Consider the following 14,797-nt stretch of genomic DNA (forward strand, 5'->3'; position numbering starts at 1 on the left):
ACTAGAATACAGAGTGAAGGAGAAAGGATAGACCAATATGTGACTGATTTGAAGCTTTTGGTATGTGTGCCCAAATTGAAGAATTGGAACTGTCATGTACCACATGTCACACCTTCAGAAATAAAAACCAAAAAGAACCAATGTTACCTCATGAAATTCCAAGAAGACCTTGGCAAAAGCTAGGAATGGACTTGTTTGAATTTGAAAGAAAGGACTATCTACTTTTGGTTGATTATTATTCACAATATGTGGAAATATGTTTGCTTGAAGACACTACAAGTGTATCAATAATTTTACACTGCAAATCTATATTTGCAAGACATGGTATACCCGAAGAGGTTGTCAGTGATAATGGCCCTCAGTTTTGCTCTAGAGACTTTAAAATGTTTGCCAAAGATTGGGACTTTGTTCACACAACATCCAGTCCACTATTTCCTCAATCAAATGGAATGGCAGAAAGAGCGATCCAAACAGTAAAGAGGATTCTTAAGAAATCTAGTCTGAATAACACAGATCCTTATCTTAGTTTATTGGATTACAGAAATACGCCTACAGTAGATACAGCCTCACCTGCACAACTTTTAATGGGGAGACGTTTAAGAACCAGGTTGCCTATCTCAGCACCATTGTTACTACCTCAGCAGGTAAAAGGTGACATACAGACACATCTGAAGAGAAGACAAGAAAAACAGAAGCTTTACTTTGACAAAGGTTCAAAGCCTTTACCACCTTTGCCGGTTGGTGATTCTGTTAATGTTTGGCAAGATGGAGTGTGGAAACCAGCAAGAGTGACTGGACAAAACATGACTCCAAGATCATATTTGTTTCAGACTGGTGATTTAGCTGTCTACAGACGGAACAGAAGAGATCTTCAAAGCACTCCAAGTTGTGAACCAAAAATGGATGAGACTACTGAGACTGCAACTGCACCTGCATCAGAGGTAGACCTATCAGAATCTCAAGACAACAAAAGTGGAACAGCTGTAGCACAAAGTGCCAGTGATATACCAGAAAAGATTTTGGTCTCTGAGTTACCTGTTACTACATCAAGAGGCAGAGTGATCAGAAAACCAATTCGATATAGACAGTAGTTTCTATCTTTTTCTTTTTTTTTTAAAAAAAAAGGGAGATGTAATGTGAGTAGGAACTCAAGTGAATTAGATATAGTTGATGGGGGAATCAGTTGGGAGAGGGACCAGTAGGAAAACAAAAGCAGAGCTCTTGGTTATGCAGCAACAGACTGTTAAGTAAAGTTTGTTCCTTCTAACAAGTATTTGTGATTCATTTCAACTCTTGCAAATATTACAGTGGCCAAAGGGTGTTTGTGTTTGTGAGTGTCCTTGCTTTCATTCTGCAAATCATCTCACAGGTAGTCTGCACTCTGCAGCCTTCCTAGCTGCTCATGTTTCCTGAAAACCCCATGGTGTCCTCAGCTGGGCTTTCCTGTAAGCAATGTAAACATTATATCCATGAGGATGAAGACACACATACACACCCCACATGGATGCACAAGCCAAAGTAGACATAGATCTGGATTAGCTTCAAGCAGGCCAACAGCAACAACTAAGCCTCCTGCAGAGAAGATAGTGTGTCTCTGATACAGGCTCCTGAGGCATATTCACTCACTTTCCTCAACCTGTAAAGTGCTTCACATAAATGGGCTCAGTAATCCTAACACTCCCCCATAGGTAGTCCACTTTTTTTGAAGCACACACTCAGAGAGAGGTGTAGCTAAGATAAAGCAATTTCTCTAAACAAATTCATGGCTGAGGGCCAAATTAAAACAATTTGAGAAATGCATACCTGGATTTCATACATCTTGCTTTTTAAAAAAAATAGCCAGTATGGAAAGCAATCAGAATTGAAACCATTGCGCTTAATAAGTGTGAGTTTAATCCCGTGCCCCGTGCCATTTTCCTCTTAAAAAGTGTCCTCCTAAGGCTGCCATTATTCACCCAGGAGGGACGCTACCACTAGCACCAATGGCATTCCTTTTCTTCCTTTGAAAGGCACATGAAATGCAATTATGCATTTATCATATTGTCCAATTTTGCCCTGCAGTAAGATTAGGAGCAGGGACTTCTCTGCTGAAAGCCAGGTACAAATATTGCTCTATTTCTGCATCCAGCATACCATGAATAGATTTTGGTTTGAGCTGAAGCTATCTGTTGTTGTTTGTTCAGGGTTTTGTTTATTTTTTTAAAAAAGTAATTTTCAGGGAGAATAATCTAAACCTCTTCTTATACCAAGCTCTGTGTGTGCGTGTGCGTGTGCGTTCGTGTGCTTGTGTGTGTGTGTGTGTGTGTGTGTGTGTGTGTGTGTGTAGGAGTTTGTTTGAACAGAGATATCCTTCTGCCTGTTTCTGCTAGCTGAGCCATTTCTCCCCCTAGCCACTGAACGTGGGCGGAAGGCCTGCTGGCAGTATCCATCCCAGCAGGAGCCAGTAGAAAGCACCAAAAGGAAGTTGGTTCTGAAGGAAGGGAGGGGACATGGCTGAGACAGCTCAGAATCCATTGTCTAAACCCAATCGCTGCACCAGCCTAGAACTGGAACGGATCAGGGCTGATCATCCTGCCCCATTCCACCACAGCTGTCATGAGTGGTGAGGCTGCACATGCAGGCAGTGGTTCTGCCACTCTGCAAAGCCCTGGCAGGGAGTGGTGATGGTGGCTTGGATCTCACCCCTATGTCACCTCCATGAAAACACTGCATGTAGAAGAATTACAAGGAAAATCATACGATTTTGAGGTTTTAATATGATGTTTCCAAGTAGATAATCTAATCCAAGGAATGACTAGAAACTGTGGGGAAAGCCCATGATTATTCTTGAGAAATTAGGTTCAGATTTTAATGCAGATCTATCTCATTTGCACTTCCTGAAACCATGCATGAACCAAACTGCAGCTACAAAATTTGCTCTTCTCTGAATTTTGTGATGCAGTTTTCCGACCAAATAATGTATACAATAATGCATATGTTAGGGGAAAGTGCACATAAAAATACATATATTAATGAAAAATGATAAAATTGCATTATATTAAGGGAATGCAGTTATTAGGCAAAACTGCATAGTAAGATAAATGAACATTAAAATGTTTATAAATTTTTCTGAGAACTCATTTTAAAAAATCACAAATGGATGTGGAAATGTAGAGAACTGAACTGAAGACTGCAAGAAACCAGAACCTGAGAGAAACCAAAACTGACAGTTTGTCCATCCCTAAAAGTTAACTGCACAGCCCTCGCAGCAGTAGCTGCTTGGTAACCCCTTGGCACTTATTCCACGTTTTTTGGAGCAGATGTCCACAAAATTATCAAGCAGCTATAATGCAAGCATCAAGCTGACTTTTTCAGGACTTGTGGTTGAAATAAACCCCACAAGGCTAGACCCAAGGTCTATTAAATTATAAACTCAGGCAAATGGCCAGAGAAGCACAGTTCCTTGCCCTGCAGGCTTACAAATGAGGAAACTGGACACATGAGGAAAGGCCAAGGAGGAGGTAAAGGGGGGGGGGCTCTGCAGGAGAATGTTTAAGTCAACAAATGTAAATATGGAAACAGAAATAATCAGGAGATGAAGCATTCCAGAGATAAGAATGAGAAAGAAAGGGCAGAATTGGGGGATGTAATTTTATATTTGATTACATGCAATCTGAGGTTGTAGACAGACACACGACTTGCTTCCAAAGCAGCCACAACATTTTCTTTGGCTGCTTTTTGAAACAACTCTGCCCAGGCTAGACACATCTCCCTTTCCCGATGTCCACAACAAAATGTTGGGCCAATCACTGGGTCTACCTGAATCTGCAGCAAAGCGTTTTTATTGGACACACCTGAGTGGCAATGGAGTTGATGGCCAATCAGTTTTGAAGTTTTGAAGATGGCTTCAAGGTAAAGCACACTAGATCTGCATCTGAGATTTTGGGGTGCGAGGGGGAGGAGTGCGCCTGATGTCATGTGTTCCTTCATTCAAAAAATGAAGGTGGAGCAAAACTGCAAGTGTGTACCCCAAATTATGCTTAAAAGATGAAAGTGTAGGCTTCTCTACACAACAGATGTAAAGTGGTTTAATAGTCATTTCCCTTGCCTTGGGGAACTCTAGAATTGTAATTCTATTTTGGGGAGCAGGCTAAGAATTTCCAGGAGGGAATTCTCTGTATCCTTAATGAACTATATTTCTCATGACTCTTTAAATGATGATTAAAACAGATATGTTCATAATGTAGATCTTCTCCATGCCATATATACAAATAATGATGCCAGTTCTCCCAGTGCCACTGCTTAAGTAGCCAAAATGGCACCATCATCCACACACAAAAGGGAGGTATCAGCAGGTTTAGGGAATCCCAAGGGGGGAGGATTCTCCAAAAAGTCTAGTGAGGACTGAGTGTGCTTATTGACCACAGAATGCTGATGGGGGGGTTGGTAGTGGTGGTAGGGAGGAAAACCACAGGGAAGGGGAATGGAGTGAAGGGTCTGGAATCCTGAACAGTAGCACATCACACTGCAACATTTTGTTGCATGTGTCACCTGTGTTACCTGTGTACAATGCTTTATACCAGAGAAGAGCAGACTTCGGGCTTGCATGGTCTACTTTGTGTTTTACTAAAAACCCTGAGATCCACTAACTGGTGCACAGTGCAAAAGACATACACTTAGAATTAAAGTACATTGTGTCTCTGAGCAGCTGCTAAGCACAGGCATTTGTTTTAAGTACCAGAACTGAGTTGAGCTCACCGTCAACTCACACACACAAAAATCCTTGGTTACTCAAAATTTTCTTCATTTCAGCAGTCTAACTTATGGAGGAGGAGTGCCATTTTGTTGTTGCTATTGATAAACAATTGGGAGAAATCCTTGCTGGTCTATTGCCAATCACAAAGAGATCCACCTTCTGCCTTCCCCCATCTATACATATGGTGCACATGCAGTATATTTATGCAAGGCATGTACTGGCATTTTTACAAGGGCTTGGAGAAATTTTTACCAGGAGCTGGGGAAAGAAGAAAAAGAATAAACCATCAAATAATAAGGAAAACAGAATATTAAGCTTGGAGAACTGAGTCATACAATGATTTTTGATCTATTGGTGTTAAAAGTGCAATACTGGAAGTTATTTGTAAATGACTGTGTATCCCAATATGTGGCACGAAGCCAGATAATGCCAGGAGCGGATTCTACTCCTCCCCATACTAGTGCAACAATATTTCGATTTGAGTTCCTTTCCTGTTTGATGCCAGCAGCTGCCATAAATTTTAAGAGGCTCAATCTGACCCTTCAGCAAATAAGCACTCCAGTTCTTGGTCAACCCAGGAATGCAATATAAAATCACGACTGTGAAAAACAAAACTCTAATATTCTCTTTCTTATAATACACACTCAAGATAGCATTTTCAGTGAGATTTATAGGGAACAGGATTGCAACAAACAAGTGTTGCAGAGTAAGTTCTTTGTCTCACTTCAAGGAAGACAGACATGACCGTGTGGTTTAAACTGGATTATTACTTAATAACATCAGCCATTACTGGTTGCAGCAGGAAGCAAGGAGAAAGAGAAACTAAACTCATAACTCATGAAGGCAACTTAGCTTCCTGGGCCTAGATAACACTGACCCTTTAGTGGCTTTTCCTCCTTAGTATAATGGATATTAATGAAAGACTGTTGCTTATTTCACAAGAATTTGTTTAATGAAAGATATGAACCTGTGGAACACATTGCAATGAGACAGAGTGATGTGTTTTTGTCAATGCTGTGACCTTTTTTCATATATGCTCTGCCAGGGCCGGTTCTAAAGGGTGGCCAGGTGGGGCACTGGCCTGAGGGCACCGGAGCTACAGGGTAACAGGGGGCCCTCAACGGCCCTTCTGCTCTCCTTCCGCGATCCACGGCGATCTGCGCCCCCCCATGCCCCCTACTTACCTGTCTCCTGCCTTTTAGTATAGCCGTTAATGAAGATGGCGGCCGTGGTTTCCCTAAAGTACGGAAGCCCCTGCCGCCTTCTTAGTTGATGGCAGAGATGCATGCGCGTAGCACACACATGTGCCATCAACAAACATGACTGCGGAGGCTTCATTCCCTTAGGGAAACTACGGCCGGCATCTTGGTTAATGGCAATAGTAAAAGACAGGAGACAGGTAGGTGGGGTGTGGGGGAGCCACATGTGTGTGAACGCACACACACACTGGGGCCCAGGGCAAGTTGATGTCCAAGGTCCCCGGCATGCCTAGAGCCGGCCCTGTGCTCTGGTACACTACCACAGTATATTATATGTGGAGCTGCCTTAGACGACTGTTCAGATATTTCAGTTAATTCAGAACATGGCTCCAAGGCTTTTGACTGGGACTAGTTGGTGGGATCATACTTTGCCAATTCTTAAACATCTTCACTGATTTCCAGTTCATTTCTGAGCACAGTTCAAAGTGCTGGTGCTTATCTTTAATTTAAAGCCTGAGCTGTACCTGTATAGCCTTAGGATCATCTGTGGAGGCCCTTCTCTGAGTATCCCCTCTGAGGTATAAAGGCTGGTTGCAAGTGAAAGGGCCTTCTCAGCAGCCGTCCCCTTGTTATTAGATGCACTCCCTGGAGAAGCTTGTCTGGCAACCCCATTGATATATTTTCAGCAGCAAGACTTGCTTGTTTTTCCAAGCTTTTAAACACTTTTTTTTGGGGGGGGGGTGTCTGTTAACATCCCTCAGTATTTTAAACATCTTTTTCACTTTTTGAGGACAGCTTAGTGCCTTGAAAGATTGCTTCATTGCTACTAGTCTCTTTTAATTATAATTAGTTGCGGGAGGTGCCCTGACCTGTTCTTTTTATGTGATTAGTCCACTTTATTATGGTTGTGCTGTTTTATTCTTGCTGTTTGATGTGGTGTTTTATGTTTGTTTGCATTATTCTATGTCATGTTATTTATTTATTATTTGATTTATATCCTGCCCTTCCTCCCAGTAGGAGTCCAGGGCAGCAAACAAAAGCACTAAAAACACTTTAAAACATCATAAACACAGACTTTAAAATATATTAAAACAAAACATCTTTAAAAACATTTTTTTAAAGCTTTAAAAACATCTAAAAACATATTAAAAAGCAATTCCAGCACAGACACAGACTGGGATAAGGTCTCTACTTAAAAGTCTTGTTGAAAGAGGAAGGTCTTCGGTAGGCACCGAAAAGATAACAGAGATGGCGCCTGTCTAATATTTAAGGGGAGGGAATTCCAAAGGGTAGGTGCCACTACAGTAAAGGTCCATTGTCCTTTAAAACCCAATTGTTGTATGTCTGACAGAGAATGTACATTATAAGGTGAGCAGCAAATTCAAATAATAAATAAATTGTGTGTGACCAGATGAAATGTCTCTTTCACTTACTATGGTGAGGAGGACTCCAGGTGTGCTATACATTAAGTGTAAGGAGGGTGTAGTTGACAGGACCAGGAAAGAAACAGACAGATGAAGCAACAGCTGTATTTCTGTGCCTGCATCAGAAGATTTAAAGATGTGCATCTAGTCTCTGGATTCAGTGGCTAGCAACCCTGCTGTGATATCACACCCCTTTGATTCCATATATCCCAGTGACCAATACAAATATGCCTTTACATTCCTTTTATAGCTGTCTTGACTTAGAAGTATAGGACAAGTAGGATTTCTGCAGAGTCAAACACCTGCTCTTTCTCTGTTTTCCATCATGTGCCCATCAAAATCTGCCTGTCAGAGGGACCTGTTTAACCATGCTCCACAGTCCACCTCAGTAGTAGTCTTCCCTTATGACCACTGACATATAACCAACCTTTGGCCTCTAGTGTTCAACTGGGGATGGGGGGGGAAGGGATTGGATGGGAAGAGACTGTGCTAGAATTATGTGTGAGCCGTTTTCATTGATAATTATAATCCATTGTAAGGACCTCAAGTGCCTCAGATAAATGTTTCTGTAGAACTGTGTTATGTTACAGATGGTGCAAACACCTCTCCTGGTGCTTTGTGGTGAACAGGGTGGGGGGGGGTTTGCAGATGTCCAAGCGTCAAGAGGATTTAGCTATTCTTTTAGCAGACACAGTTTGGAAATCCCTGGGTATTTTAAACATAACTCTTCCTTGCTGAAACTTCCCTGCTTCTGGCTCTTGTGGTCCTTTCAGGGATGCCTTATGTATTATTCTTTCCATGAAATAGGGATCCCTAACCTCTGGATTTTTTTCTCTCTTTCAGTTTCCTGCTTCTAAATCAAAGCCATTTAAATCAGTGCCTGGAATGCATTGCTAGCTATATTTGTGTGTTAAATCTTGCAGATGTCTGTTCTGTGCAAAAGGGCTCTGTCAGGGCATAACTTGTTATACAGTTGCAATGAAGTTATGTCTCAAAAAGACTGATTCTCTCCCCCCCCGACATTCTGTTTTGAGTCATTGTCACCAGAGCAAAGGAAGCTTTTGCTTTTCCGTAATTTTGGTAATACTTGAAATATAGTCAGCCTTGCATTCTTGGCATGAGACACCATTTGTGGGGCAGTGCATGGCCCCAGGCAGCAACAGGCGAGGATAATTCATCTTCCCATAACCTATCTATTTATTCATGCATTATTTACTTCATTAATGGCATTTGTATCCTATCCCTTAACATAAAGTTTTCTGAGAGGCTTGCAATAAAAAAGTAAAAAACAATGTAAATACAAAAATCAAACATAAAACCGCAAAATCAGAAACTACATCAATGGAACAAAAACAAAACTCACTGCATCCACAAAGTTGAACAGATATTGTATTTATCATAAATAAATACAACCCTATCACTTTTTTTAAAAAAAAAAATCAAGGCAAAACTACTGGTCCTTAAATGTTTTACGCCATATTATCACTGTAGATGGAAAAAGTGGTTCCATAGATCCCTGCTGAAGAATATAGTTATGAGACTGGTGCAAGATGTGTCTTCCCCCCCATCAGCAATGGGAATAAAACAACCAACAATAGTTTGTGTGAGAAAACACAACTTTATTGATTAGAGCAAATAAGCAGGGTTGGTGTGGCAACAGGGCAAGGATCTTCTTGCATTGCAACAAATGTTTGCCAAAGAACATGACCATCATATCTGAAAAAAGCCTATCCCTTCCAATATTTCAGACTGTATTCACTATTTTATGAACTTATGAAGATGGAAGGATCATCTAGTCATAATCTTAAAATAACTTTGGGCAATATTAAACTAACACATCCCATCAGCTCAAGGATTACTGCTAGCTAGGGATGGAATGATCTGTGAATTTTGGTTCTCTCAGTTTCTCATTTTTCTAATCTTAAATTCAGTTCTCCACATTTCTGCAGCAATTTGCAATTTAAAAAAAAATCTGCATGAAAATTCTTCAGCATTTTAGCATGAATTTTTCCTAATAAATACATTTTTGTATGCATTTTTGACTAATGTACATATTTTTGCAAGCAATTTAGCCTACTGTAATGCGTTTTGTATGTTATTTTCACCAATATATTCATATTGTGCATCATTTCCCCTAATATATGCATTTTTATAAACATTGCTTGGTTGGAGAACTGCATGGAAGACACAATATTAAGACAGTAGATATAGTTCAGATATTCACTTTAAATATGTTTAATTTACTTTGAAATTTTAGTGAAGTTCCTATGGTAATTTCTTTTCTTTTGCTTCTGTTTCTGTGAATATGTGAAATGAAGCAAAACTTTGTATGATTTACATTTAAAAAATACAAAAACAATTGTGGAATAATGGCACTGAGTATTCTGCAGAATAGTCTCCAGTGGACTTGAGGAGTGTCTCAGTTTGCACATGATAAAACAGTGGGAGGTGAAATATATTCTACCAATTTTCTAGGTGCGCTCTATGTTTTTAATTGACCATGCCCACCGTTCCTTAAGTGGAGTGGTTTAGGTATAGCATGCTGAACACGTGCATCTTGGGCAGGCCAAGTTTGTTTTTTTCAACAGCTAGATTTATTGCTTAAGTAGCAATATGTTGTAATCAGTCTAATTTTACATCAAACTGCAGTTTCAGATTCAACTGTTAATGCACCCAAAATAGAAATAGAATATAAGACTTTGAAAATAGCAAAAATACATTTGACACAGATTTCTAGGATGAATAATGAGTGAAATGCAATTTTCTAGGTTACATTATTTGTAGAAACAGTAGTAACACAGGAAAGAACCAAAATAAGAACACCAACAAACATATAAAAATATAATTCTCTGTCTTTGGAGATGCAGTCATGATTGCAGGTGTTGCCACTACTCACCATATGCTCAGAGGCACATGTTGCCAAATTCTTCCAAATTACACAGGAAGTGGACTGGACTGTGAAAAAACAACCCAAATTGTGTTTGCATTTTTACAAATTTGTAGGGTAGTATAATATCTCAGAGAGGAGTTCAGGTCTCCTGTTCCCCTGATGCATTCACTATAGCTGCCCAATTTCCCTGCTTCGTTGGCTGTAGGTACGTTCTTAAACTGCAAGGTTTTTTTGCCTATCAGTTAATTTTTAATCCCGCAAGTAAGAAATGAGATCCTCTTTGCTGTGCATGGATTGATCATTTGCATGCTTATTTTCAATGGGATTTACTCCCTTGCAATCATGCTTAGGATAGGTGAAACTAACCACAGGGGAGGAGGAGAAGGGGGATGGAGGGAGGAGGAGGGTAAAGGAGAGGGAGGAGGGAGGGAGGAAGGGGAGAGGGGGAGAGGGGAAGGGGGAGACAGGGAGGGGGGAGACAGGAAGGGAAGCAGGAATGGGAGGGAGGGAGGGGAGGAGTTTGGGTGAGTGGGCACTGGGCAGAGGGAAAGCCCCATTTTTTTCCAAAAGGAAAACATTGTTCACAATATCATTATTTTTCAGGGTTTCCCCCACCTTTTTTTATTCTACAGCAGACATCGGTAGTCTTCCACCCAAATTTAAATCCAAACTGTCCCTGGTCACATTCACACCAGACATTTATTCTACTTTAAACAGTCATGGCCTCTCCTAGTCTACAATCACCAGAAGAGGGGCTGACTGTTAAACCACTCTGGCCACTGGAGCTCTCTCAGGGGAATAGGAGTTTCCTGACAACTCTCAGCACCCTTCATAAATGACACTTCCCAGGATTCTCTGGGGGAAGCCAGGACTGTTTGAAGTGGAATAAATGTCTGGCATGGGTGTGCCCCACTGATTAGCTAAGCCAAACAGCTGTGAGTCTGGCTTTTAAAACACTGACAGTTGGTTCTTACTGAGCATGCCTGTGTTATCATAGACTCCAATGTTAAATTCCTTAAATTAATTAAAAATCAGCCCTGCATTTTAAAAAAAATTTAAACTGCAGAAGATGAAGGTCAGAGTATGGGGCAAATTCAGTAAGAGCATTACAGGTACTCTGTGACATGGCTGATGTTTAATTAATTTCAACAAATTATGAGACCATTGACAAAAGAAAGTCCAACAGGTCTGGATTTTTTTCCTCTTGTTTTACACTTTTAATTCTTGATTCTCTCTCAGTGTTTTGTGTACTGCCATGAATATACAAGGGCTGTTAAGCAAGTGTTTCTGAGTTCAGGACTATAAGTGTTGTAAGATTTTGTTTTGAAATGAGCTTATGGGACGCAGCAGAATGGCATGGGAATGTTTTCAATTTAACGTGGCAGAATATGAAAAATCAATGCTGGCTATAGTATACAGCCACTCTTGTGGCTGTATAATTTGTGTGCAACATGCTTTTATTAAAAAAATCTGTGTGCAAAGAATTTTCATAAAGCAGCTGGCATGCTAATTCAAACAATTAACATTAAGCTGTAAAAATTTCAAGCTCCCAAATTTAGCTTCCCCTTTATGGGGTTCTTTCTTTGTTCAGATCAGGGATACATTTGGGATATCAGATCCATATCTTTCAAAAGCAACCATACTGGTCCTGCCAAAGTGTCTTTGACCTCTCAGAGCTTATCAGATATCTTGTAGCCTTTATGGTGTCAAATTCCACTTGGGTCCAAATAGTTCTTCTGCCCTCCCCAAGGTCTGATGTCACTGACTGCAAGTGCATTTAGGATGCTCAGCAAATGTTTGCTTGGAACTCCATTATAATTTACCGTGCTTTTTAAAAAAGAAACTGGACTGTTCTTCTTAGCTCTCTTGGTTGTCTCTCTAACGTACAGAACTCTAAAAGAATTGAACTTGACCATTTAATGAACCAGGCTTCTGTCCTTCAAGAAACTGGCTGAAAAGACTTTGAAATATGTTCTTTTCATCTTTCATCTATGCATCTGTGTAAATAGGCAGAATGACTACCTCCAGCAAACAGTCGGTAGTAAACTCCTTGGCCAAAATATTTGATCCTAATGCTTTACAAAACCAGCGACTTGAAGAGGAGCCCTCATTTGCTCTGCATATATCAAATAAAAATGTCAGTTTCGCTGAAAACACAAGTGTGCTGGATATGAAGGTTGCTTCCTTGGATCAGAAAATAAGCAGACTGTTGACTGTGCAAGACAATGTTCTTCAGAAATTGGATTGTGTTTCACAGGAAATTTACTCTATGGAAAAGTGCATGGATCTCTTCAAAGGAAAAGGAAAAGAATCTGTAGCTGGACCTTCCACCATAACATTTGAAAAGCCAAATAGTTCTGATCTCACGACCTGGTGCATAGAAATTGACAAAAAGCTATGTGATATGAACAAGAGTGCCGAGCAACAAGCCAAAAGGTTAGATGGACTTGAACAAGTTGTACTGGGGGTTCAGCAGCTCCTTGGCTGTTTAGTAGAAAAAGTAAAGACTTCTACAATCTCTGATCTAATACATAGAAATGAAGCTCCTAATAAACTCCTTAAAGTTGGTGGCTATCTTAGAAAAGACAGAACAGGAAATCTTTTCAGGATGCAGACATTCTCAGATAAAAAGGATGCATTGTCCAGCAAATGGAACGAAAAGGTGAGCCCAGAATTGCTGTTACGAGCCTAATTTTTTTCCTTCTTTGCTCTCAGTGGAAATTATTTTGGGCTGGATCCAGATCTGCTGTTACACAAATGGAACAGCTCCTGCCATTAGTGAAAGTGAGAGGTTCCCAGCTGGAGCAAGGGAGGGGAGATGATTTCCAGTGATTTCCCTTTTCTACTGCTGCCCCCAGTGCCACCTCCTGCACTGTTCTGGGTTTTTTTGCAACCCTCCTAGGCAGAGGGGGCTGCAGGAGGAAAGGAGAATCAATTAAAATCACCTCCCTGTTCAATCTAGGCACCTTTACACTTAGTGGAGTTTCAGTCCAGGCAACTCTGGATCCAATCCATTGTAAATGGTAACAAATCATCCAGATTTTATTTTTTTAAAATGCTTTTAATTTTGTGCAATATGAGGAATGAAAAAATAACACCCTAATAATGACACATTCAGGTTATTCTTAATGTTTGGTTAGTAGTATGCTCATTCTAGAAACCATAATTAGGGGAGAAACTTTGATCTTGTTATTCTCAGAGATAAATTCCTATGAATTTCAATGCAATCTGGTTCTCGCAGAACACCAGAACCCATTCCTCAGTTTCTGGTCATTTGCACAAATCATTAGAGTGTTTTATTAACATAAAATAATATAAAGAATCTCCCAACAGTTTCTGTGTGTCTGAATATTAAAACAAACAAAACAAAGTTATACATTTTTATATTTAATTTTAAAAGTATTTGGCACTTTCATTGTTGCATTTTCAGTTTGTATAGAGGTTGTGTTTTTTGTAAATTATAAAAGGAACACTGCACGTGTAACAATATTTCAGGGTAAGCATAGGTATAGATATTGGGCTAATTTAGATGTAACACTAAACCACAGTCTAGCTAAACAAGAATGAACCCAGGTAATCCTTGGTCTGGCAACTCCCCCATAATCCTTCAGTAAAGCCACAAGGAGAGTTTGGGGGCTTTTACTTTCATTTGTGAGTAATTCGTCCTTTCATCCAAACTCTGACAAACAATGGTTAATCTTAACTATGGTTTGTGGAAACAACCCAACATCAAATCATAGTTTACAACGCTTGCTTGTTTTCACTAACCATGTTTTTATTAACCGCAGTTCAGGGTTCAGATGTAATAATGAAGTCTGGTTAATCTAAAGGCTCATCTTCCAAAAGGGAATTGCTTTCATTCAGAAGTAATAATCATCTTAATAATTAACTTTTCTACAGCGCATTTACAGTGTTCAAAATGCTTTATGTACATTATCTCTGTAAACTGTGCAACATCCCTATAAGGGAGGCCTGTATTATTATTTCCATAATGAACATGGGGCTTAGTGTATTGCCTTCCTTGTGAATTTGTAGCAAAAACTAGATTTGAACTAGGGGCTTGCTAGTGAATAGCTCACAGCAATTAAACTATACCAAATGCCATATTAATTAGTCCATTTTACTTTAAAATGTTGCACTGTGGCACTAAGGACCTTTGCTAAGCCATTATCCTTAAACAGCCCCACTTCCTTGTTACATAAGACATGGCTGGAGTAAACATGTAATTTAATAAAGGCCAAGGGAGTCTGGGCAGCAGCAGGAGTCAGACAACATCTCATGAAGTGTTTCCTTTCAGTTCTTCAAGCCAAACTTTTCTCAGGTAATTTAAATTACCTTGCAAACACCATTTTGAAATAGTGATAACCTAATGGGAAAAAGTGTGTTGAATGTATATAACCATGGAAAGTATATGTATACAAGCTATTTCAGGATATCAAAGTGGATTCATCTCAGTATGCAAATATATTTTAATCAACATTTAGACTGAATATTGGTTGGATCTAGTTGGACTAAGGGTGCTGCTATTACTTTTGAACAATATCAATAT

The 14,797-nt window shown here is 39.8% G+C and overlaps 1 protein-coding gene across 3 annotated transcripts in view; it reads left to right on the top strand.

The window, feature by feature from the left end:
* The window catches only part of MYLK4 (myosin light chain kinase family member 4), a 132,368-nt gene that overhangs the window by 84,749 nt on the left and 32,822 nt on the right, over positions 1-14,797 (top strand). The window contains exon 1 of one of the 3 annotated variants that reach the window (XM_061590660.1): positions 11,744-12,910. The exons of 1 other annotated variant lie outside the window; for it this stretch is intronic. In XM_061590660.1, the coding sequence (XP_061446644.1) occupies positions 12,263-12,910 (648 nt within the window). In that variant the 5' untranslated portion in view covers positions 11,744-12,262. Of the gene's footprint in view, positions 1-11,743; positions 12,911-14,797 lie in introns of those variants that run through there. One more of the 3 variants, XM_061590652.1, reaches the window with a different exon arrangement.

This window comes from Rhineura floridana, chromosome 1 (genome assembly GCF_030035675.1).
Source record: "Rhineura floridana isolate rRhiFlo1 chromosome 1, rRhiFlo1.hap2, whole genome shotgun sequence".
NCBI lineage: Eukaryota > Metazoa > Chordata > Lepidosauria > Squamata > Rhineuridae > Rhineura > Rhineura floridana.